Raw genomic sequence first — 23,818 nt, 5'->3', positions numbered from 1 at the left:
TGATTTTTAAAACTAAGCCAAAATAATATGACATACCTTCCTGAAACACTGTAAGGAATGTATATTTCTAAATTTCCATATTTTTAACAGGGAAGGGCATGCAAGTTAAGGAAAACAATTTTGCTGCCAAACTGAAAGAAATGTATTAAGACTGAATGAGAAAGAACTAGCCAACTAACATGTTTCACTGTTCATATACAGATTCAAATATAGAGTAAGAGTCATAACTTAAAAGAAGAAAGGACTTGAGTAAACATAAACTCCAATCTTTATATTTTTAACAAAGAAAAAATTGTTGATCTGGGTGGATGAGATGATTTGCCCAGGGATGGAGAAGAAAGTATAAGAAACCAGACACCCTAGTTCCTAATGCAGTGCTCTTTGGATAATCTTATCTATTAACTCCTGGTTTACATTCATTGCACAAAGATTCTCATGTCTCTTCTTCCTCTTACAGCCTGTGAACACTAAGACCTACCAAGAAATAATTCACCAAGACTCACTTCCTAAAACTTGACCCTACCCTCAAGGAAATATGGGGAACAAAATAGATATAGTAAACAAGTAAGTGAATTACTTCAGCAAACTAGCTAGTACGTATGTTGTGAAAAGATAGATTACCTGAGAAAACGTTTCTTCTCTTTCTTCTTCGAGTAGAGATTGAGGCGCTGATAAAAAATCCTTTTTCTCACAGCTCTCCTGGCTGATGAGCGTGTCCGCATAGTTGGGCTGGGGGAAAATCAGGTGGCTCTTCCGCGAGTCTGCAGTGAGGGAGACCTCGTGGGAATAGGTCTGCAGGAAAGCCCGAACCCCGTCCACGCCCACAAAGTGCGAGCTCTGCATGCCTGTCAAGCTGCCTCCTGAAGCCTGCAGCAGGCGTGACTTGTGCCAGCGCCGCAGCCTGTGCGCCAGCAACACGATGACGAAGGCCAGGAAGACGCAGGAGACCGCGGCCACCGCCACCACCAGGTACAGAGTGAGGTCCGAATCGTTGGGTTTGGCGGAGGGCTCGAGGCTGCCCAGGTCGGCCAGGATGTCGGGGATCCTGTCGGCCACGGCCACGGTGAGCGTGACAGTGGCGGAGAGAGGGGGCTGGCCGTGGTCCTGGACGGCCACCACGAGGCTCTGCTTGAGCGCGTCTCTGTCCAGCAGGGCTCGCGCCGTGCGCACCTCGCCCGTGTGCAGACCCACAGAGAAGAGTCCCGGCTCGCTGGCCTTGAGCAGGTGGTAAGACAGCCAGGCGTTCTGGCCCGAGTCTCTGTCCACCGCCACCACCTTGGTCACCAGGTAGCCGGGCTCTGCGGAGCGGGGCGCCAGCTCCACGCCAGTGGAACCGTCTGTGGGGAAGGCAGGGTACAGGATCTCGGGCGCGTTGTCGTTCTGGTCCAGCACGAACAGGCTTAATGATACATTGCTACTGAGTGGAGGGTTCCCGCTGTCCCGCGCTATCACCCACACTTGCAAGTCTCGCAACTGCTCATAATCAAAGGAGCGCAGTGCATAGAGTACTCCAGTGTCGGAGTTGATAGAGATGTAAGAGGATAAGGGTGCCCCCTGAACAGTGTCCTCCACGAAAGAGTAAGTTACATGAGCATTGTCGTTGCTGTCGGGGTCATGGGCCGTCACTGAGAAGACAGAGGCTCCTCTGGGGTTGTTTTCGGGAATGTAGGTGGAGTAGGATGTGCGGGAGAAGGCGGGTGCGTTGTCGTTGATGTCTGCCACCTGGAGCAAAATGTGAGCATCCGTGGACAGGGAGGGATTCCCTCCATCTTTAGCGGTTAGAGTGATGTTGTAAAAGGAAAACTGTTCCCTGTCAAGGGCTCTAGTTGTAACCAGTCGGTAGTAATTGTCTACTGACTTTTCTAACTTAAAAGGAAGATTCTCGGGGAGTGAACAGGTGGTGAATGCGTTCTGCCCAGAGTCTCTATCATGTACATTAAAAAGCCCAATTATGGTTCCTGGAAGAGAGTCTTCAGAAACTGAGCTAGTAGCAGATGTCATGTAAAATTCTGGGGCATTGTCATTCACATCCAGAACCGTGACGATAACCTTCGCTCTGGTTAGAAGGCCCGGACCATCCTGAGCTTCAATATCAATTTCATGGAATGTAGCATCCTCATAATCTAGATCTTTTATGATTGTCAGTTCTCCAGATGTTGACTTAAGCTCAAATACCTCTGAGGTTTCTCCAGGGCTTTTCTCTAGAAAATATACCACTTGAGCGTAGTAGCCCTCATCTGCGTCAGTGGCGGTCACCGTGAGTATCCGGGTGCCCACGGGCGTATTCTCCGGAATGCTTATGCGGTACTCGGGCTGTGTAAAAACAGGCGCATTGTCGTTCGCATCCAGGACCTTCACGCAGATGCGGGAGGTGCCAGATAGCACTGGGTCACCCCCATCAGAAGCCACGAGAACGAGGTGGTGAACAGCCTCTTCCTCGCGGTCCAGAGCGCGCTCCAGCACCAGTTCTGGGTACTTGTTCCCATCAGCTCCGCTTCGCACGTCCAGGGAGAAGTGGTCATTTGGGTTGAGTGCGTACTTCTGAAGGGCGTTCTCACCTACGTCTGCATCATGCGCATTCTTAAGAGGAATCCGGAATCCTGGCGTAGTGGTTTCACTGATTTTTAGCTCCAGTTCCTCTACTCCAAAGCGAGGGGCATTATCGTTAATATCTGTTATTTCCACCTCTACTGAATAAATAGTCAATTTATCCTCCAGCAGAATGTTAAAATTCAACAAACAGGGTGCGCTCTGAGCGCAGAGCTCCTCCCGGTCTATCCTGTTCGCAGTGACCAAGCTGCCGCTTCGCGGGTTCAGAGCAAAGAGCTGGGACCTACCTCTGGAGACGATGCGGACTCCCTGCTCTGCCAGTGCCAGGGGCTCCAAACCCAAGTCCTTGGCGATGTTGCCTACGAAGGAGCCTCTGTCGATCTCTTCCCGCACAGAATAGCGAATCTGCCCGGCCCTGGCCTCCCACAGGGTCGCCAAAAGGAAGCACAGCAGGAACAGCTTTCTGCAGTGTGGCAACTTTTGCAGAGCCGCCATTTCCCTCCTGTCGCAATTTTCTCCGAGTCAACTTCCAGCATCCAGTGCGGATTCCAATCTTTATTCCTCAGGGTGTGAGATGACCAGCATTCAAGGGACCCAGGTCCCTATGGAGAGAACTGGTGGGCTGTTCGACTGAATTTCTTTGGTGTCCTGAAGCTTTAGGGCCAAACCTCCACCCCCTTGTGCTGTGGGAGCCGTATTGCTGGATTGGATGTCTCGCTGCCTTTTACTCCTTAGGTGGTCAACAGCGACGCTCAGAGGCCTAAATAATTTCTGCACCTGCTCAGGAAAACCTAAGTTACTTCTTGTTTGTTTGCCTTTGTTGACTTTCAAGGTGCTTTAAAGAATCTTACAGCTCTAAGATACCCTAGAATTAGATCTTTCAAAACAGGAATCTTTTTATCAGGATTAATAAGAATGGTATAAATGAACATGATCTTGATAATAGTTGCTAGGAAAGTATTATTGACTGCTCAAGGCATTAATCAATGCCACCACTGCCCTTGCTCCAAACATCTTCCATCTCTTATTGTATAATCAGAAGCAGTAAGATCAATTAAGAAAAGTTAGCTACGTTTTCTTCTAAGGTTATGTATTTTGAACGTTTGTGGTTGATGGCTTAGCATTTACCTTCAAAATCTGCCTTTAAATTATTGAATCATCAGACACTTAATTGGGTACATGTGCCTCCCACTTTGCATGATTGCAGCTGGAGCTAGAAATGGTGAACATGATCAACACAGGCCCTGGTCTCAAGCGTGAAGGTTGGAGGAGGACATAAGAAAGTAAAGAGAGTGTAATAGAGTATGGTAACTGCTGTGATATGAGGTAGGAAACACTGGGTGATGGAGGAATACCTAGGAGGGGTATCCAGTCTAGATTTGGGGTCAGAAAAGTCTTTTTGAGGGCATGATTGAAGCTGAATCATAAAAAGTAGGATTGAATCAAGAAAAAGGCTGAAGAAGTGTTCTAGAACCTCTGAACAAATGCTTGAAGGTAAGAGACAGCATGGAACATTACAGAAACAGAAAGCAGGTCTATTTGATAAAGCTAGAGCTGGAAGGGGTTTTTCACCACACTAGGAATCAGTCACTCAAAATTGTTTGAGGTTGTCAAGTTCTTTTTCTGATATTCATTTTCCAAGGGTGTAAAATACAATGCAGTGGATGTCTTCTTACTCCTGTTTCATCTTTACCATTTTGACCATAGTCAAGCATACAATTCTGTGACATTAAGTACATTCAAATTACATTCTGGTGTGACCATTACCACCATCCACTTCCAGAACTTTTTCATCCTCCCCAACTGAAACTCTGTACTTATTAAATAGCAACTCCCCATTGCCTTTCACCTAGTCCCTGGCAACTACCATTCTACCTTTTTTCTCTATGAATTTGACTAATCTAGGAACTTCATATATGAGGAATCATACAGTATTTGTCATTTTATAACAGGTTTATTTCACTTGATATCATGTCTTTGAAGTTCATCCATATTGTAGCATGTAACAGAATTCCCTTCCTTTTTAAGGCTGAATAATAGCCCATTGTATGTGTGAACCACTTTTTATTTACCCATTCATCTGTCAGTGGACACTTGGGTTACTTCCACTTTTCAACTATTGTGACTAATGATGCCATAAACATAGGTGTACAAATATCTGTTGAAGTCCCTATTTTCACTTCTTTTGGGTAATAACCAGAGTGGAATTGCTGGATTATATGGTAATTCTATGTTTAAATTTTTGAGGAGTCACCATACCATTTTCCACAGCAGTTGTATCATTTTATATTCACCAGCAATGCACAAGAATTCCAATTTCTCCATATTCTTGTTAACATTTCTTTTCTTTTCTTTTATGACAGCAATTCTAATGAATGTGTAGTAGTATCTCATTATGGTTTTGATTTGCATTTCCCTAATGACTAGTGATGTTGAACATTGTTTCATATGGTTTTGGCCATTTGTATATCACCTTTGGAGAAATGTCTATTCAAGTCCTTTGCTCATTTTAACATCCAATTGTTTGGGATTCTTTGTTGTTGAGTTCGAGTTCTTTATTCTGGATATCCATTCTCAGATACATGATTTGGAAACATTTTCTCTCATTCTGTGGGCTGCCTTTTCACTCTATTGATATTGTTCTTTGCTGCACATAGTTTTTAACTGTGATAAAGTCCAGTATACCATTTTTTTCTTTTGTTGCTTGTGCTTTTGGTGTCATATCCAAGAAATCATTGCCAAAAATCAATGTTACGAAGGTTTCCTCCTGTTTTCTTCTAAGAGTTGTATAGTTTTAGTTCTTAAACATAACAACTAAAAGGGTTTTATTGCTTCTGAATATTGCTTCTTTGATCCATTTTGAATTAATTTTTGTATGTGGCATAAGTGGAATTGCCCATTTCTGGTGACACTTTAATCTGTTTGCCTTTTGGCTCCTTCCTTATTGAAATTTTCTCATTTTTACTTTCATCCATTCCTCTTACAAGACTGAAGAAAAATGTATTGGAAATAATTGATACCAACTCACCATGTTTTCTTGTAGAGCTACTATGGTATATTTTGCTTTTGTTTTTTATTTTTATTTTTGTGTTTGTGTTTGTGTTTTTTTGTTTTATAGAGATTGGGTCTTGTTATACTGCCCCGGCTGGATTCAAACTCCTGGGCTCAAGCAATCCTACTGCCTCAGCCTACTCAGTACCTGGGATTATAGGTGTGCCATTGTGCCTGGCTCTCTTACATGAGTCCTAACGTTAGACTTGACAGAATTTTCATTTTCTCCCCACTGGTTTTATTACATTTATTGTCTGCTTCCATTACTTCATCCTCAGAACTTTTCCATGGTTGCATTTCAAAAATGTACCTCTTTGTTATTTTTTCCATCATTTTATTTTAGTATATACTCATTGTATGTTTTTTATCTTACTTCTTGAATGGCAAGCTAAATTCATGTATTTTAAATAATTTTGTTTGCTTTTTAAAAAATTATTGCATTTCTCTATAAACTTACTCCTAATTAGTTTTAGCTGCATCTCACAATTTTTAATAAAGAATATTTAAGTCCTTTTTTTCTGAGTAGTTTTCATTGTCATTGTGATTTTTGAAATCCAAGAGTTATTTAAGGGTGTAGATGTAAATATCCAAACTTTTTCCCCTTTTCTATTTTTAAATATTTGCTTTGTGATTAAGTATGTGTTGTAAGGCAAGTATATTATTAGTACTTTGCAATTTGCTGAACCCTTTTTTGTAATGACTAGGTAATAAACTTGTAGATTGTCTGTTTGTTCAAGGATGACTATTCCATATTTGTTGTGTGCAGAACGGATCTATTAGAATCCTAATAGATCAAGCTTCTAAATTATGTTGTTCAAATCTTCTTTATGTTAACTAACTTTCTTCCTGTGGGGTCTATTATTTCTTATGGAATTATGTTAAAATATTCTGGTATTTTCTAAGCTATATTTTTCAGTAATAGAAGCTCATATTTTTATATCCTTTTGATCATCTGCTCTTTTTACAACTATAATCAGTTCATTTTTTAAAATCACAATTTGTGTTTGTTACCTTAAATATGACTTTGTTGTTATATTAATATTAACATGACTGCTTTCTTTTTTGTGTGTGTACATATATATTTAGTTTCACTGTTTCAGAGTATTTTTATTTTAAGCACGTGTATTATTAGAATATGGATTTTAAAAATCAACCAGTTTTGTAATATTTGTCCTTTAATAGGTAAATGTAGCTCACTTGTATATACACAGAAAAAAAATTATGATTATAAGAGCTGAGAAAGTCCAGAAGTGAGATAACTTAGTTATCAATTGAGAGTATACTCTTGGTACCAAGCAAAAAATAAAAATAAAAATGCAACAGACACACAGCAAGAATGAGAGAAAGTCTTCAATAGTTACCAGAGAGAAAACAGAGATTACCTTAAAAAATAACAGTGTGTTGACAGAAAGTTTCTCACTAGTAACAATAAATTCTACGAGACAAGTGTGTTTTGAAATTTTGGTTTGTATATTTATTTTTAGTGGAAGAGCTCTGTTTGTTTTTAGTTTTAGTTTGTTTTTTTCTCTTCTACACTATATCCCTCTCTCCTTCCCTCCTGGGTTCAGTGCTCATTTGTAATGGTTTTGAAATAGTTTCTATCTGACCTCAGGTCCCAGGCCATAACTAGGTCTCTTAATGACGCTTTAATGATGCACAGCAGTGATATTCTGGATACCACAGCTCACATATGAGAGACTTGGTGTTCGCTGTCTCTATCCAGCATCCGTGTCTGTCTCTCTCTCTTGGTCTACACAGCTTACGAAGAAAGTTATAACCACCGGAATTGGGAAACAGCTTTTATTATTATATTTATTTATTTAACAGGGTGTGGCTCTGTCGCCCAGGCTGGAGGGCAGTGGCGCGATTACGGTTCGCTGAAGCTCTGACTTCCTGGGCTCAAGGGATCCTCCCACGTCAGCTCCTGCCCCGCCCCGCCCCGCCCCTCCCCGCCCCGCGTAGCTGGGACTACAGTCGCAGGCCGCCCTGTCCGGCTGGTCTTGAACTCCAGGGCTCCAAGGATCTTTCCGCCTCAGCCTCTCAAATTGTTGGAAATACAGACGTGAGCCACTGCGCCCAGCTAGGCAGCATGTTAATGCATCTTTCTTTTCCTTTTTAACCAGATGAAGGGCCTCATTGCTTATTTTGGATTCAGGCAGTAAGCCTGGTCCAGATATTTATCTAGTCTGAAGCACTTCTGTCCCTATTACATTGCTGGAGGCAGTTTCCAAACCTTCAATTTCTGCTTTTAAGTCCAAGACTATAACTCACATGGCTTTAGATTAGCTCACCACTTTGCTTTTGCTTTCCTCTTATATTTTATGTATCTCTGTATTTTATTGGAGCAGAGTAAATACATCAAAGCATGGACTTACTCCCCGACCATACTTTTTTTTTCCTTCTGAAAAGTTAACACACATTAAAATAGGATATATACTTGATTTTTGTTAGTTGATTTCATTACAGGTATAATGTATACGTCAGGAGGCTTCAAAGCTATTTCTCAAGTTGCATGATAAATTTTCTGTTGTTCATTTTGTTACTTCATAAATTACTTAAATAGATGTATTCTTCAGTACAGGCACCACAGCTCACACCTGTAATATCAGCACTTTGAGAGGCTGAGGTGGGAGGATCGCTTGAGCCCAGGAGGTAGTGGCTGCAGTGAGCCATGATCATGCCACTGCACTCCAGCATGACCCCATCTCAAAACCAAAAAAATCTGATAATAAAGATAGAATAAAAGGCTAAAATATTCAACAATAATTTAAAATTGCAGTTTATATAGATCTCTATAATCTTATATGAACACAACTAAAAATACTACTTTAGACAATCTTCACCTCTTCAAATGTCCCCAAATAAAATATCACAGTGTCCTGACAGATGACATCTACATTAAATTCAGGGGTAGATTAGCAGGTACTTATAAAAAGAAAATTTGAAAATAGTGTTAGTCATTTAAATATTGGTGAGCCTTTTCTAATCAAACCCTTTAGCCCAGAGGCAAGTAAGAAAATGTTAGAAGCTAGATCGCCCTGTTTCTAATGCAGTGCTCTTTCCAAACAGAGATGGCATCTCACACATACCTTCAACCCAACCACCTACATTATGATCACAGTCTCCTTTTCAGTGCAAGAACAATTATAAATATACCTGCATATGAACGTGTAGACTCACTTAATCGTGATTTTGCAGGACTTGTAATAAAAAGCTACAAAGATACATGGGTTAGAAGAACTATCTGTAGCAAAGAGCGAACGCTAGTAAGTTAAATCAAGAATTATTTTTCTCTAGATAGCTTATACATTCATCACAAAAGTTTACCTGAGAAAATGGTTCCTTTTTGTCTTCAAGTAAAGACTGGGGTGCTGATAGAAAATCCTTTTTCTCACAGCTCTCCTGGCTGATGAGCGTGTCCGCATAGTTGGGCTGGGGGAAAATCAGGTGGCTCTTCCGCGAGTCTGCAGTGAGGGAGACCTCGTGGGAATAGGTCTGCAGGAAAGCCCGAACCCCGTCCACGCCCACAAAGTGCGAGCTCTGCATGCCTGTCAAGCTGCCTCCTGAAGCCTGCAGCAGGCGTGACTTGTGCCAGCGCCGCAGCCTGTGCGCCAGCAACACGATGACGAAGGCCAGGAAGACGCAGGAGACCGCGGCCACCGCCACCACCAGGTACAGAGTGAGGTCCGAATCGTTGGGTTTGGCGGAGGGCTCGAGGCTGCCCAGGTCGGCCAGGATGTCGGGGATCCTGTCGGCCACGGCCACGGTGAGCGTGACAGTGGCGGAGAGAGGGGGCTGGCCGTGGTCCTGGACGGCCACCACGAGGCTCTGCTTGAGCGCGTCTCTGTCCAGCAGGGCTCGCGCCGTGCGCACCTCGCCCGTGTGCAGACCCACCGAGAAGAGTCCCGGCTCGCTGGCCTTGAGCAGGCGGTAGGACAGCCAGGCGTTCTGGCCCGAGTCTCTGTCCACCGCCACCACCTTGGTCACCAGGTAGCCGGGCTCTGCGGAGCGGGGAGCCAGCTCCACGCCGGTAGAATCATCTGTGGGGAGGGCGGGGTATAGGATCTCGGGCGGGTTGTCGTTCTGGTCCAGCACGAATAGGCTGAGAGACACGTTGCTGCTGAGGGGCGGATCCCCACTGTCCCGCGCCATCACTTTCAGTTGCAAGTTCCGGAACTGCTCATAGTCGAAGGATCGCAGCGCATACAGGACCCCAGTGTCGGAGTTGATGGAGAGGTAGGCAGATAGGGGTGCCCCCTGGATAGTGTCCTCTATTAGGGAGTAAGTGATTTGTGCATTCTCATTGCTGTCCAAGTCGTGGGCCCTCACAGAGAAGATGGAGGCTCCTCTGGGGTTGTTTTCGGGAATGTAGGCAGAGTAGGAGTCCTGATGGAAGACTGGGGAGTTGTCATTGATATCTGTCACTAGTAGTGAAATGTGAGTTTCAGTAGATAGAGCTGGAGTTCCTTGGTCTATTGCTGTTATTGTGATGTTGTACCCAGAGATAAGTTCTCTGTCCAGTGTTCTTTCAGTCACTAAACGGTAATAATTATCAACTAACTTTTCCAATTTAAAGGGTAAATTTCCAGGAATGAAACATGTGGTGTAGCCATTGTCTCCTGAGTCCTGGTCATGCACACTGATAAGAGCAATTATGGTCCCAGGAGGAAAGTTTTCTGGAACTGCAGTGGTGACAGAGGTGATGGTCACTTCTGGGGTATTATCATTTACATCCAAAACTTTGATCAATACCTTAGCTTTAGCCATGAGCCCCGCACCATCCTGGGCTTGAACTTCCATTGAATACATTTTGTATTCTTCGAAATCTAGTGGTTCTTTATTTGATATTTCTCCTGTGTAAGAATCTAAATGAAATATTTGGGCCACTCTGTGGTCTACATTGTGAAAGGAGTACGTTACTTCCCCATTGGCTCCCTCATCAGGGTCAGTGGCATTTACCATGAGCAGCTGAGTACCCAGCGGCACGTTTTCGGGGACATTTATATGGTATTGTGCCTGAGTAAATGCTGGAGGATTGTCATTTGCATCCACCACCTGAATGTAAATTCTGAGGGTCCCTGAACGGACTGGTTCACCCCCATCAGAAGCTGTGAGGATGAGGTGGTGGACAGCTTCTTCTTCTCTGTCTAAGGGACTCTGCAGCACCATCTCTGGATGTTGAGGCCCATCGGCTCCCTGTTGCACATCCAGGGAGAAATGAGGGTTAGAGCTGAGTTGGTAGCTCTGGAGTGAGTTCATACCCACATCAAGGTCTTGCCCAAAAGGCAATGAGATTCTGGTACCTGGAGTGGTTATTTCATTCATTTGAAACTCCAGTTCCTCTAACTGGAATTGGGGAGTGTTGTCATTAATATCAATTATTTCTACTTCAACAGGAAAAAGCTTCATTTTATCCTCAAAAAGGATATTAAAACTCACGAGACACGGCATGCTCTGAGCGCAGAGCTCCTCCCGGTCTATCCTGCGCGCGGTGATCAAGCTGCCACTTCTAGGATTCAGAGCGAAAAGCGGCATCCTACCTCTGGAGACGATGCGGACTCCGCGATCTGCCAGCTCCTGGGGTTGCAGCCCTAGGTCCTTGGCGATGTTGCCCACGAAGGAACCTTTGTCTGTCTCTTCCGGCACTGAGTAGTGAATATTCCCAGCCCCAGCTTCCAACAGCAGCTCCAGAGAAAGACACAGAAGCATCAGCCTGCTGCAGCCAGTCAGCTTTTTCTGAATCTTCATGGCTCTCTCACTTCGTAGTTTTCTTCCAGTCCAGTACCAAGGGTATCGTTTCTGCTTTTCTGAGCTGAAATTAACCCAATTTTCAGGAGAATTCTGAGTGGAGAGTCATCCAGAAGTAGGATTAAGGCAGTCTTGGACAGTCTGTTTTCAATCTGGCGGTTATGGAGGTTCTAAGAGGCACGAGAGCTTTTTTTTTTTTTTTTTTTTTCCTCTTCCTGACGTATGTGTACTGCCTGTATCTACCAGATTAGTGAACAGCGGCGCCCACAGTCCTAACCAGTTACTGCATTCCTAGCAAATACTGAAAACCTCATTAACTTGGTATTTTCTTAAGTTTTAGTCTATTGTCAAGGAAATCATTCTACAATATATGTATGAAAAGGAGAAACTATATGTTCACTTCTTTAAATGTGCCTAAATGTCACCAAATTGAAATATACAGGAGAATCCAAGTATTCCCATGTTATCTGCTTTCCTTGTTTGCTATTCAGGGAATGATAGTAAAAACCTAACATTACAATGAGGACAAAATCATCTCTCCACTTTTTCTGTAGTAAAGCTTGACCACTTGGTAATTTCCCAGGCCACATAGAGCAGCTCCCCTTTGACTGGAGGGTGAAAAGTATTAGAGGGAAAAATAATCTTTTAGAATATAAGCTAGACTTTAAAAAAATCATACCATCCCATTTCCTTCCCATTATGATTTGAATATTTATCAGAAACCTTGGGATTTTGAAGAGCATGGTTTAACCCTATCCTTATTTTTCCTCTTTTTTTTTGAAGTGTCTTTGCATTATGTAGGTTTTTAAAAATTTCTTAAGATTCACCAAAGGCAATATATTTTGAAAAAAATAAAACTGGGCTCTTGGAATTTCATTGAAAAGTCACATGAATATATAATTTAGATTTCAAATTTCAGAGACAAAGTCTATGACATTATTCTTCACAGCTGAAAAGAAAAATGGTCTCATCTTTATTTTTAGATAGGCTCTTATAATATGTATTCCTCTATAATCGCGCTTAATATTTTCTCCAAGAGAAGTTGGTTTTCTCCTAACAGTATTTTTTAACCAGTTAAGATGAGGATGTGGCCTTCTTTTTTTTAATCACTGCACTATTAGCAAAGGGTTACTAATTAAAATGTCTCAGGCTTAGAGTGACTTACTTATCTTTACCCCAAAGTTAGAGAAGCGTGCTATCTGTACTCCAGAGTCTGATAATTTCAGGAACAAATTCGGCCAGCCAACCCATGGACACCATGACTGAGAAAAGTTAAAAATGAGGAAAGAAAGAAAACAATGAAAGGTCTCAAGAATAGTTTTTGGAAAGAGAACTTTAGTTCTCAACCAAATCTACAGTTTCTCAGCTTCTCAAAGACAAGTATATGGAGCCAAAGAGTAGAAATTTAAAGGTGCAATAAATCATCTTCAATATTGCAAGGAAGTAACTCTTTAACAGAGAATGTAACTTTTCAGAATACACATTAATAGGCATAAACTTTTCCCCAAAGAAATTGTGAGCCAATGAGGCAAATTAAAATATACATAAGAACTAGTAAGTAAACCTGTAGAGCTCCCTACTTTCAGCAACCAAAAACACGCAGGAGTGATTTATAAAAGGATGATAAGTATAAAATAAAAATGTTAAAATATCACACAAATACATTTGAATCAAATGCAACATTTAAAGCTTCATTGCTGGCCACACACAGTGGCTCACGCCTGCAATCCCAGCACTTTGGGAGGCCAAGGTGGGCAGATCACTTGAGGCCAGGATTTTGAGACCAGCTTGGTCAACATAGTGAACCCCGTTTCTACAAAAACAAAAATAAAACAAAGCTTCATTTCTGGCACTGCAGAGAATACCTGATTCAAAGCTGTTTCTTGAGTTAAAGAAATTAAGATTTTAAAAATATCTAAAACCACACATACGTTGTAGGAACAGGGCAAATTTCCTTTCTTTAAGTTGGAGACAACTCCATATCCGGGCTTGGACCAGAGATCCAGCTGAAAACAGCCCCAGGCAATGGGGCTATAGGGGGCATTGCAGGTTCAGAGAGATGGCCAGAGTCACACTGAGGAGAAACAGCATGGAGATCAAGGCAACGGCCATCGCCAGCTGTTGAGTGCTGTCTGCTGCCTGCTGTTGGGTGCTGGGCAATTGCTGAGGTCTGGCAGCAACTCCTGCAAACTATGAGCAGCAACCAGGTGATGTTTCAGCGTGATGATTCACCATTGACCACGGTGACCAACAAACCTTGGCACGTTGCATCTCTGTTACCCACAGTGACACGGCACGCATCTAGCTCGTGCACATCCCTAGTCTGAAGAGCCACATTAGCTGGCCTGAAGCACATGATAGGACAGTCAGCCTTTGTGCCCCAGCTGGTGTCCACTTTGGTGATGGGATAGCTGGGTTGCATTGCAAATGGTGCAGCATCAAAGAGGGCCCCACTTGGCTGCAACTCCTGGCATAGTGTCCTTGCATTTTTGCAATGGTCATCCACCATCACATGCAGGTTCAGGATGACACTGAGCAAGTTGAACCCTGGTCACTGGCCTGCAGAATCACCTCAAAGATAGTCTGCATGGTAACCATAGCACTCTGCACTCACTGACATGTAGAATGACAGTGCCCACAGTGGCAGGTCACTGGTCAAGAAGAAACAGGAGGCATATGGGACCCTAAGTTAGGGTGGGAAGCGCTAAAGCATGTGATGGAGGTGCTGGGCAGTGTTCCCAGTCACCCAAAAGAAATAGGAGGCTTGTTGAAGAATGAGCATTTTTGTGGATGCAGATGGTATGCAGGGTGATGCAGGAGAGGGACAGTTTGTCCTTGTTGGTGGTTCTGATGGTGACATTGTCCTTCAGGGTCTGCTACCAGTTTAGAATTCCATCTGTGAGTATCTGACAAAGAATCACATCATAATTCTTGGAGGTGAATTGTTTGCCAGTATGATCATTTCTCTCTATAATAACTTTCATCTTTCATTTAAGGTCTCCTAGTCCTATTGTTTTGGTTAGGGCAACCACAGTTCTTACCTCTGATAGGACTAGACACCCAGCTGAAAGTCACCTGCACTGACTGCATTATACTTCTCAACCTCCATTTCAACCAGGACTCTGAAGTGGGCCCTCAAACTGCCTCCAGTCTTCTATTCCACGCTATAACTGTTACTCTTCAAAATCAAGTATTTCTGTCATTATTGCACAGGAAATATATTCTGTATGCCCTGTAAAATTGTGTAGAAAAATCAGGAGAACTCTATATTAAAGATATTGTCTAGGTCAATGGGGATCACCTGAAGGATGAAGAGGAGGAGGTGGCGAGCAGGTTCTCCTGCAGGCTAACCCCACTTACACATTGCTCAATATCTGACGGCTGGCATTGGCATCCAAGGCCTGTGTCTTGCCCTGAGCTGTTCTGCCCCATCCCCACCACTAAGTGGTGGCAGCTCTGCTCCTCTGGTTCAGGGTTTCTTTTCTTAAGAGATGGGGTCTGGCCATGTTACTCAGGCTGGAATGCAGTGGCTATTCACAGGTGTTCTCATAGTGCACTGCAGCCTCTAGCTGGCATCAAGCAATCCTCCTGCCTCAGCCTCCTGAGTAATGGGGACCACAGGAGTGCCCCACTGCACAGGCTCAGGGGTTCTTCAACAGCAGCAATTCAGAGTACAGACTGCTGTAGTACTCTCCTTTACTTGTAGGGGAAGGGGAGATGGCTATTAAAACTAATCCGATATATTTGTACAGTTATTGCCGGTGTTCAAAATCTACTGCAGACTTAAGAGTAAACATTCCTCTTATTAAGACGTTTTTCAGAATTTCCAAAACAAAATTTGTGCTAAAAGCCATTTTGTTATTTATATCAAAGATGCATACGTTTATATGAAAACATTTATACGATTTTCAGTGCCTTCAAATTCAAAGGGCCGAGGGTCTTCCTTGGGCATAACTGCTAGATCTATCCTGTCATTCTCAAGCTCGGCTCTGGCTTGTTCTCTGGCTGTAAAGAGAGGCTTCTCAGCACTTACCCTTAGTTTTTTCCGTCACCGAGACGCAGATCTTCTGAGAGATTACCAACCTTAAACCCCTAGCCTTCTCTTCCAGAATCTTACAGCGTACGGCTACGTAGAATAAAGACCTAGTAGAATAAAGATCTCAGGCAGGGAAACAGCGCTTCCTGTGCTCCTCACGCCTTCCTTATGGGGGACTTCTTCCTCTGTTTCTTCTTCCTGCTGATACTCAGATCCGAATACCTCTCGCTACTGTTGCTCCCTGCTTCCTGCTTCCAAAGATGCTCAGGAATAAAAGGCAGCACCTCACTCGGGGTCACTAGACATCCTGAGATTCCTGACCAAGATATTTCCAGCAGATTGTGAGACAGACAGCGGGCAGAGTCCTCTCCTAATGTGTTTCTCAAAAGCCTGCGGGGACTGCTGCGTCAGTGGATTGCTTTGTTTCCCTCCAGCCACGGATTGGCGGACAGCGGCACCCAGAGGCCCAGTATGATATCCCTAGCAGGTTAGTTTTCAAGGTCCTCACAAGAGACTGTACTGGCTTTTTTCTCGAGACATATTTTAAAATACCAGCTGCTTTACTAAGAAGGGTACAAATCATTGTTTTTGATAAAATATTAACAAAATGATCATTTCACAAAATTTAGTTCTAACGTTTTAATTTATTAAAATTCTTAATTTTTTTTTTTTTTTTTGAGACAGAGTCTTGCTTTGTCACCCAGGCTGGAGTGCAGTGGCATGATCATGGCTCACTGCAACCTCCGTCTCAAGGGTTCAAACAATTCTCCTGCCTCAGGCTCCCTAGTAGCTAGGATTACATGTACACACCACAATGCTCGACTAATTTTTGTATTTTTAGTAGAGATGGGGTTTCGCCATGCTGGCCAGGATGGTCTCGAACTCCTGACCTCAGGTAATCCGTCCACCTTGGCCTCCCAAAGTGCTGGGATTACAGGTGTGAACCACCGCACCCAGCCTAAAATACATTAAAATTCGACTAAGAATTCTTACAAATTTTTCCCTCTTGACATTTCCTTTTCAAGATGACACACTATTGAAACTTATTTTCTGTAAAAATGGCTACTCAAGAAATTATCCACTGTAAAAAAATTATAAAAAATTCTCACTGTAAATTCAATATATTAAAGGAGAAAATTTCACTATAAAAGATAGAAAATACTAATAAAAATGTAAAATTATGAATAATTGCATTATGTAACTACTGATATAAAGAATTTACATTCAATGCTTATTCATACTTTTAAAATAGATATATACTTTCACAATTACAAAAATAATCAGCTCTTTTATGGATACTATTGGTTGCTCATGCCCCTTTTTCCTCTTGTAACACTTCCTTTTAGTTTAGGTGTTTGCCCTTAATGTACCTAGGGAAGCAGAACCTATTCAGAGCTGTAATAGGTTCTGATAAATTTAATCTAATAATGATAATCTCATCCTCTTGACAGTGCTTAGTTAGGAATATAGACTTAAAATAATAAGCTTAAAGCAGGGCTTCTCAACCCTGGTACTATTTTAAGCCATATAATTCTTTGTGGTGGGGGAGCTGTTCTGTGTCTTGTAAAATGTTTAGCAGTATCCCTGGCCTCTATGTACTAGATACCAGTAGGACCCACCCCCTACAGTTGTGACAACCATAAATGTCTCCAGACATTACCAAATGTCACCTCACCTCTCCCCAACCATTTTCAGAAACACAGGCTTAGGGTATTTCCCTAGTATTACTGAGCTAAGAATAGGAACATGGCCTAAGTTGGTCCAGTTGGATTGAAAGATAGACTGTTTGGGGAGAGTCACTCTCTTGTCACGGACAAGGAAGAAAGTTCTCCAGTTATTGCTGCTGGCTGGTATCTTGTGACTACAGCCTTTAGAATTCCACAAGGAGAGGAAAGCAGAGCTGAAACAATAGAAAAAGTATAAATAAGTGCTCATTCTTCAAAATTAGGAAGAAAAAACAATTTGTGCTACACCATGATTGTATCTGGCCTAGAGGCAGTGAAACTTCTAGACCTGCACTGTCCACTAGAGTAACAACCAGCCACATGTGGCCACTGAGCACTTGAAATGCAGCTAGTCCAAACTGAGATGTGCTGTAATTGTAAAACACACACTAGGTGTTGAAGATTTAGTACAAAACAAGAATGTAAAATGTATTATTAATATCTTTACATTATTGTAAAAATATGTTGCAATTATATCTTAGATATATTGGATTAAAATTATTGAAATTTCACTTGTTTCTTTTTGCTATTTGAATGTGGCTACCAGATAATCTAAAATCACATCTGTGGCTGACCATCTGTGGCCCACATTATATTTCTATAGGACAATGCTGTGCTAGACTACCTGTTTTTTGGGATCACAGATTTTCTTACTGTTTAAACCAGCATAAATTAGATTTCAAGTTTTCCTATAGAAAACATCCTACTAGATACAAGAACTGCTAAATATTTTTAGTTAACGTTTTTATCTTTAAAATATATGGTGATATAGCAATATGTAAGCTGGCTTTTCTGTGGTATTTGCTATTTCCTCACCCCTATAATTTTCTACCTCCTAAATATAAGCAGGATTTCTCCCATCACCCATAATTTAACCTCCAAAGTATAAGCAGCCCTTTAAGGAACTAAAAAGTGTATTAAAGGGCAGCTTATACTTTGGAGCCCTTTAAAGAACTAGAAAGTGTATTAAAGGGAATTTTCAAACATACACGATTATTAGTAACCTGATTGCCACACTCCTTAATCACAGACAGGAAGTCTTTGGAGGACTTGTTACCACACTGGGGAATTTATTGCTCTCCCCAAATCTTTTGTTCACTGGTATCACAGATATTCCATGGAACAACCACAGGAGTGTAATTCATCAATTCAGAGTTTTTCTGAATGTCTAATGGAACTTTTTAAAAAAAAAAAACTGGGGATTTATCAGTAGACATTAAGATAATGTGATGTGGCAGAGGCCTTAGGCCTTAGTGATAGGCAGAGGCCTTAGGCCTTAGTGATAGGCAGAGGCCTGCCACATCACATTATCTTTTTTTTTTTTCTTTTTGAGATGGAATTTTCCTCCAGTGTTGCCCAGGCTGGAGTGCAATGGTGCAATCTTGGCTCACTGCAACCGTCGCTTCCCGGGTTCAAGCAATTCTCCTCCCTCAGTCTCCCGAGTAGCTGGGATTACAGGTACCCGCCGCCAAGCCTGGCTAATTTGTTTTTGTTTTTTGAGAAGGAGTCCCCTCTATTGCCCAGGCTGGAGTGCAGTGGCGCGATCTCGGCTCACTGCAAACTCTGCCTCCCCGGTTCACGCCATTCTCCTGCCTCAGCCTCCCGAGCAGCTGGGACTACAGGTGCCTGCCACCGCACTCGGCTAATTTCTTGTATTTTTAGTAGAGACGGGATTTTACTGTGTTAGCCAGGATGGTCTCAATCTCCTGACCTCGTGATCCACCCGCCTCGGCCTCCCAAAGTGCTGGGAATACAGGCGTAAGCCACGGCGCCTGGCCCTTTTTTTGTATTTTTAGTAGAGATGGGGTTTCACCATGTTGGCCAGGCTGGTCTCGAACTCCTGACCTCAGATGATCCATCCGCCTTGGCCTCCCAAAGTGCTGGGATTACAGGCATGAGCCACTGCACCCAGCAGATTATCTTAATGTCTACTGATAAATCCAATTTTAAAAAATATTTAGGGTCAATATAATTTCCTCCTCTAAAACAGCATATAGAAAATGTGTTAAACTCAAAAGCAGAAAATGTATTTCAGGACTGAAGGAGCTAGATACATTAAAAAAAACCTTAGTTAATCCTTTTAACTATGTCTGGCAATATTCCATGTAAAGAAAGGTTTAGAAACTAAAATACACAGTAATTTTGGAAAATGAAAAATTGCATACAATTTATCTCAAGTTACCTTCTATGATAAGAATATTTGAGCATCATAAAACTCATAGGGAAGATGCTGAGTAATATTTGGATTATTTTCATGTGTAATGACCTCACATTTTATATGGTTAAACAAAACACAGCCAGGCGAGGTGGCTCAAGCCTGTAACAGAAAAAACTTCATCTTTGAAAAAGAGGAAATAGATCATTCTGGAAATTACAGGTAAGTCAGCTAACATTCTTCAACACATTATAAGCAAAGAGAAATAATTTACCGTTATCTGGAAGGGCATACTTTCTCTTTTAAAATTAACATTAAAAACCAAACTAACGTCAGGTCATTTTAATTTCCTCCCACAACAGTATCTCATTCTAGCTAAACCACATTCACACACACTATTAGTAAACCTCCCCACCTCATAACAATTAGAATTGTCCTTGACTAGAAAGGAAATGTATGTAAAGTGGCTCTATCTCATTTTAAAATGACAAAGAATGTATTTTCTCTCAGAAATCACTACAGGATTTGAGACTATGATCTTTCTAGACAGATCAGTTTTTTCATTCAATTAGCAAATATTTTTTGTGTATCTCCCACATTCCGGTACTAGGCACTGGGACACAATGACCAGGATAGAAAAAGATCACTATCATGGAGCTTTTAATCATACACGAATAAAGTGAATTTTGGAAATGTTAATTACATCTTAAGAGAATTCTCTTAAATTTAGGGGCAATTGTTAATATTTTAGAGGATAGAAATGAAATATTAACGGCCTTGATGCTCTCCCAGATATTTTAAAAATAAATGGAAATAAATAGAAATAAGTACCAACTGTTGCCCAGTTATGTTAAAATAATAAAAATATGTGTTGATGAATACCTGACTATTGATAGAAAAGACAAGCAGAAAACAGCAAAATAGTAGAGGTGGAGTTAAAAAAAATGTCAAAGTAATTTAAAATTACTTGTACATGACAGACAGGAAACAATACTTCAATTATATCTACTTTAACCAGATGCTCAGTCTATCAGACAATTCTGTCCAAAAGAACACTTCCTTCTCTGTTTACATTTACATCTAAATCAAGCACATAAAAAGGAATCACCCTTGTTTCCCCAGAAGTATTATAGAACACAAGTAAAACCAGAGGCACAATTCCCCTACAGGGAATTATATTAAAAAATACAGACTTTGGGCCATGGGCGCTGGCTCACACCTATAATCCTAGTACTTTGGGAGGCCAAGACGGGCAGATCACCTCAGGTCAGGAGTTCGAGACCAGCCTGGCCAACATGGTGAAACCCCTTCTTTACTAAAAATACAAAACTTAGCTGGGGTAGTGGAACGTGCCTGTAATCCCAACTACTTAAGAGGCTGAAGCAGGAGAATCGCTTGAACCCCAGAGGTGGAGGTTGCAGTCAGCCAATATTGTGCCACTGCACTCTAGCCTGGGTGACAGCCTGAGACTCCATCTCCAAAACAAACAAACAAACAAACATATATATAGAGACTTAGAATTATATAGTAAGCTGCATGTCCTCCTCACTCCATTGATTTGGGTACTTTAAAATCCATTGTATAGTAGCTACACATTCTTGTATTGGCACCAGATAGGCTAGACTCTAGGGAACATCCGAGATGTTTCCAGAAGCAAAGACGCTTACTGCAAGGCGTCCCCCATCTCCCGGAATCACCCGGAAGTCTAGAAGCCATCCGGCCCCACAGCGATCCCGTAAAAGTGCTGGCTTAGCGGGGGACGAATCTGTGTCTTTCTTGGAACTTCCAAGCTCTAAGTAGTTTGAAACCAACAGCTCTTCCGAAACACTGTCATTTCCATCCCGGAAAAACAAGTTCTCGCGAAAAGATGAGTTTCACGCTGGGCAGCGTAATTGCGCTATTGCGCCTGCGCTAGCTGGGGCTCCGCCCTTCCGCCCGGAGGGGCTGTCACTCACAGCCGCCTCCCGCCCCGCGTCGCGACGCAGCACTTCCGTTTTTGCTGGGTAGGCGACCCGGACGGAGGGCCGGCGAGGTGCGGGGTCTGGTGATCCGAGCTGCGCCTCTCGGCAAGATTTCGCGCTGCCCATCCCGGGCCCTTTCATCAGTAATCGGTAGTGGATCACTCTGCCAAGCGGCAGGAAGAATTAAGGAAACGACAAGGAGACGCTCGGCTCTCTCCCGCTTGGCTCCTTGCGTCCTCCTCTTCCCTTCGCTCCGGCCCGGTGAAACTGAACTTATAATCGTCACTGGATTGTAAGTACCCGAGGCGAAGAGAGCTCGCTGAGCCCTGATTTTTTGTGTCTTTGTTCCGGGAGAGTTTGTGAGTTGAAAGTATCTCTGCTGGGCTTTCTGGGCCGAAAACCGTTCCGGGGGAGCCGCCATTTGCTTTCCTGTTCCCTAGCTAGCTCGCTAGCTCTCTCCGCGTTGTCCGGCAGCGGCACCTAGAGGTTGGGACTTGGCATTGCATCTGATTTAATGAACTTAAGTCTGTGAATAAGCCTTTGTGTTAACGACTGGTATTCGGTCACAGCATATTTAGAGAAAAGACTTGGAGCTTAAATAAAAACTAAGGCAAAATAGACGCTTAGCTGCTGATCTACAGAGAACTTCTTGTAATTAAAAGATTTCAATTCATAGCAAACTGGTGTTTTAAACTATTGCAGTAGCTGGAACTTTTTAGTGTAACCAGCATTTATTGGAGAAGTGAATCACAAGGAAATAAAGATGAGTAAAAGCAAAGATGATGCTCCTCACGAACTGGAGAGCCAGTTTATCTTACGTCTGCCTCCAGAATATGCCTCTACTGTGAGAAGGGCAGTACAGTCTGGTCATGTCAACCTCAAGGACAGACTGACAATTGAGTTACATCCTGATGGGCGTCATGGAATCGTCAGAGTGGATCGTGTTCCATTGGCCTCAAAATTAGTAGACCTGCCCTGTGTTATGGAAAGCTTGAAAACCATTGATAAGAAAACTTTTTACAAGACAGCTGATATCTGTCAGATGCTTGTATCCACAGTTGATGGTGATCTCTATCCTCCTGTGGAGGAGCCAGTAGCTAGCACTGATCCTAAAGCAAGCAAGAAAAAGGATAAGGACAAAGAGAAAAAGTTTATCTGGAACCACGGAATTACTCTGCCTCTAAAGAATGTCAGGAAGAGAAGGTTCCGGAAGACAGCAAAGAAGAAATATATTGAATCTCCAGATGTTGAAAAAGAAGTGAAACGATTGCTGAGTACAGATGCTGAAGCTGTTAGTACTCGGTGGGAAATAATTGCCGAAGATGAAACAAAGGAGGCAGAAAATCAAGGCCTGGATATCTCTTCTCCAGGAATGTCTGGTCACAGGCAGGGCCATGACTCATTAGAACATGATGAGCTTCGGGAGATATTCAATGACCTCAGCAGCAGCAGTGAGGATGAAGATGAGACCCAGCATCAAGATGAAGAAGATATAAACATCATTGACACGGAGGAAGATCTGGAGAGACAGCTACAGGACAAGCTAAATGAATCAGATGAACAGCACCAGGAAAATGAAGGAACCAATCAGCTGGTTATGGGAATTCAGAAGCAGATTGACAACATGAAAGGCAAGCTCCAAGAGACCCAGGACAGGGCAAAACGACAAGAGGATCTCATCATGAAAGTGGAAAATCTGGCTCTCAAGAACAGATTTCAGGCTGTACTGGATGAGCTCAAACAAAAGGAAGACCGAGAAAAGGAGCAACTCAGCTCTTTGCAAGAGGAGCTAGAATCACTCCTAGAGAAGTAAAAAGAACTGATATTTAATTTCAGTCTTCAGACTGGTCAGCATTAGAAAATTCTTGGCTTTATTGTACTGGGTATTAAGACCTTGCGCTTCCTAGTCCTTTTAATGCTGTGTGTTCTGTTAAGTTCTTTCATTTGTTTGTAATTTTGTTTTTCAGCAAATTTATATTGTTTTGCTAGGTGTTCATCCTATAAGAAGCAGGATTGTATAGGCAGAAAAATGATTGTAGGAAAGTTGCAGGATTAGTGGAATGTATGGTTCAACCTTAATTATAGCTTCATTGCAGGACTTTACTGTTTCTCCATTTTCTAGAAGCTGCTGTTGCTGCTTTGTGATGACGTGAGATCAATAAGAAGAACCTAGTCTAGAGACAATGATGCTAGTTTGCATATGTTTTCCCATGCAATAGTTGTTTTCCCAGTTATTCAAAGCAGCTTTCTATATGTAGAGATGCAAATTATTAAGTTGTTTCCAATACAATAAATAAAAGCATCTGTTTTTCACTTTATAGTGTATCTTGTTCTTTCATGGTTGGTGGGAGTCAGGTCCTCTTGTGAGGTGGTTTCATCGTGGAGTTTAGTGACTAAGCAATTTGATCCCGTTCTGCAGGTAGAGGCAGTAGGGTTTATGAAAAAAAGGAACACAGAGGGGTAAAGAAATTGGGAATGTTCATGTTTGCATCATATTAAGATTCCAATTCTATTTGATCTACTTGAAAGCTGGGAAACATTAGATACAGAGCTTTCTTAAAGTACCCTAATTTTTGTAGATGAAGGCCTTTGT

General features: G+C 42.3%; 2 protein-coding genes across 3 annotated transcripts in view; one reads left to right on the top strand and one right to left on the bottom strand.

The window, feature by feature from the left end:
- Window positions 1-21,070, bottom strand: part of LOC100979108 (protocadherin gamma-C3) — a 191,335-nt gene extending 170,265 nt beyond the window's left edge. Inside the window, exons 1-3 of one of the 2 annotated variants that reach the window (XM_034960656.3) lie at window positions 20,932-21,070; window positions 15,383-17,285; window positions 8,929-14,255 (exon numbers count right to left, since the gene is read on the bottom strand). In XM_034960656.3, the coding sequence (XP_034816547.1) occupies window positions 8,929-11,349 (2,421 nt within the window). In that variant the 5' untranslated portion in view covers window positions 11,350-14,255; window positions 15,383-17,285; window positions 20,932-21,070. Of the gene's footprint in view, window positions 1-621; window positions 3,259-8,928; window positions 14,256-15,382; window positions 17,286-20,931 lie in introns of those variants that run through there. The other variant, XM_034960653.3, reaches the window with a different exon arrangement.
- Window positions 21,071-21,118: 48 nt separating this feature from the next.
- TAF7 (TATA-box binding protein associated factor 7) lies at window positions 21,119-23,543 on the top strand. The gene has a single exon (XM_008954534.4). The coding sequence runs from the start codon at window positions 21,989-21,991 to the stop codon at window positions 23,036-23,038; it is 1,050 nt and encodes a 349-aa protein (XP_008952782.1). The 5' UTR covers window positions 21,119-21,988; the 3' UTR covers window positions 23,039-23,543.
- Window positions 23,544-23,818: the final 275 nt, after the last annotated feature.

Source organism: Pan paniscus, chromosome 4, assembly GCF_029289425.2.
Source record: "Pan paniscus chromosome 4, NHGRI_mPanPan1-v2.0_pri, whole genome shotgun sequence".
Taxonomy (NCBI): Eukaryota; Metazoa; Chordata; class Mammalia; order Primates; family Hominidae; genus Pan; species Pan paniscus.
Note: the sequence above shows the minus strand (reverse complement) of the source record. Positions and strands in the feature narration are given on the sequence as shown.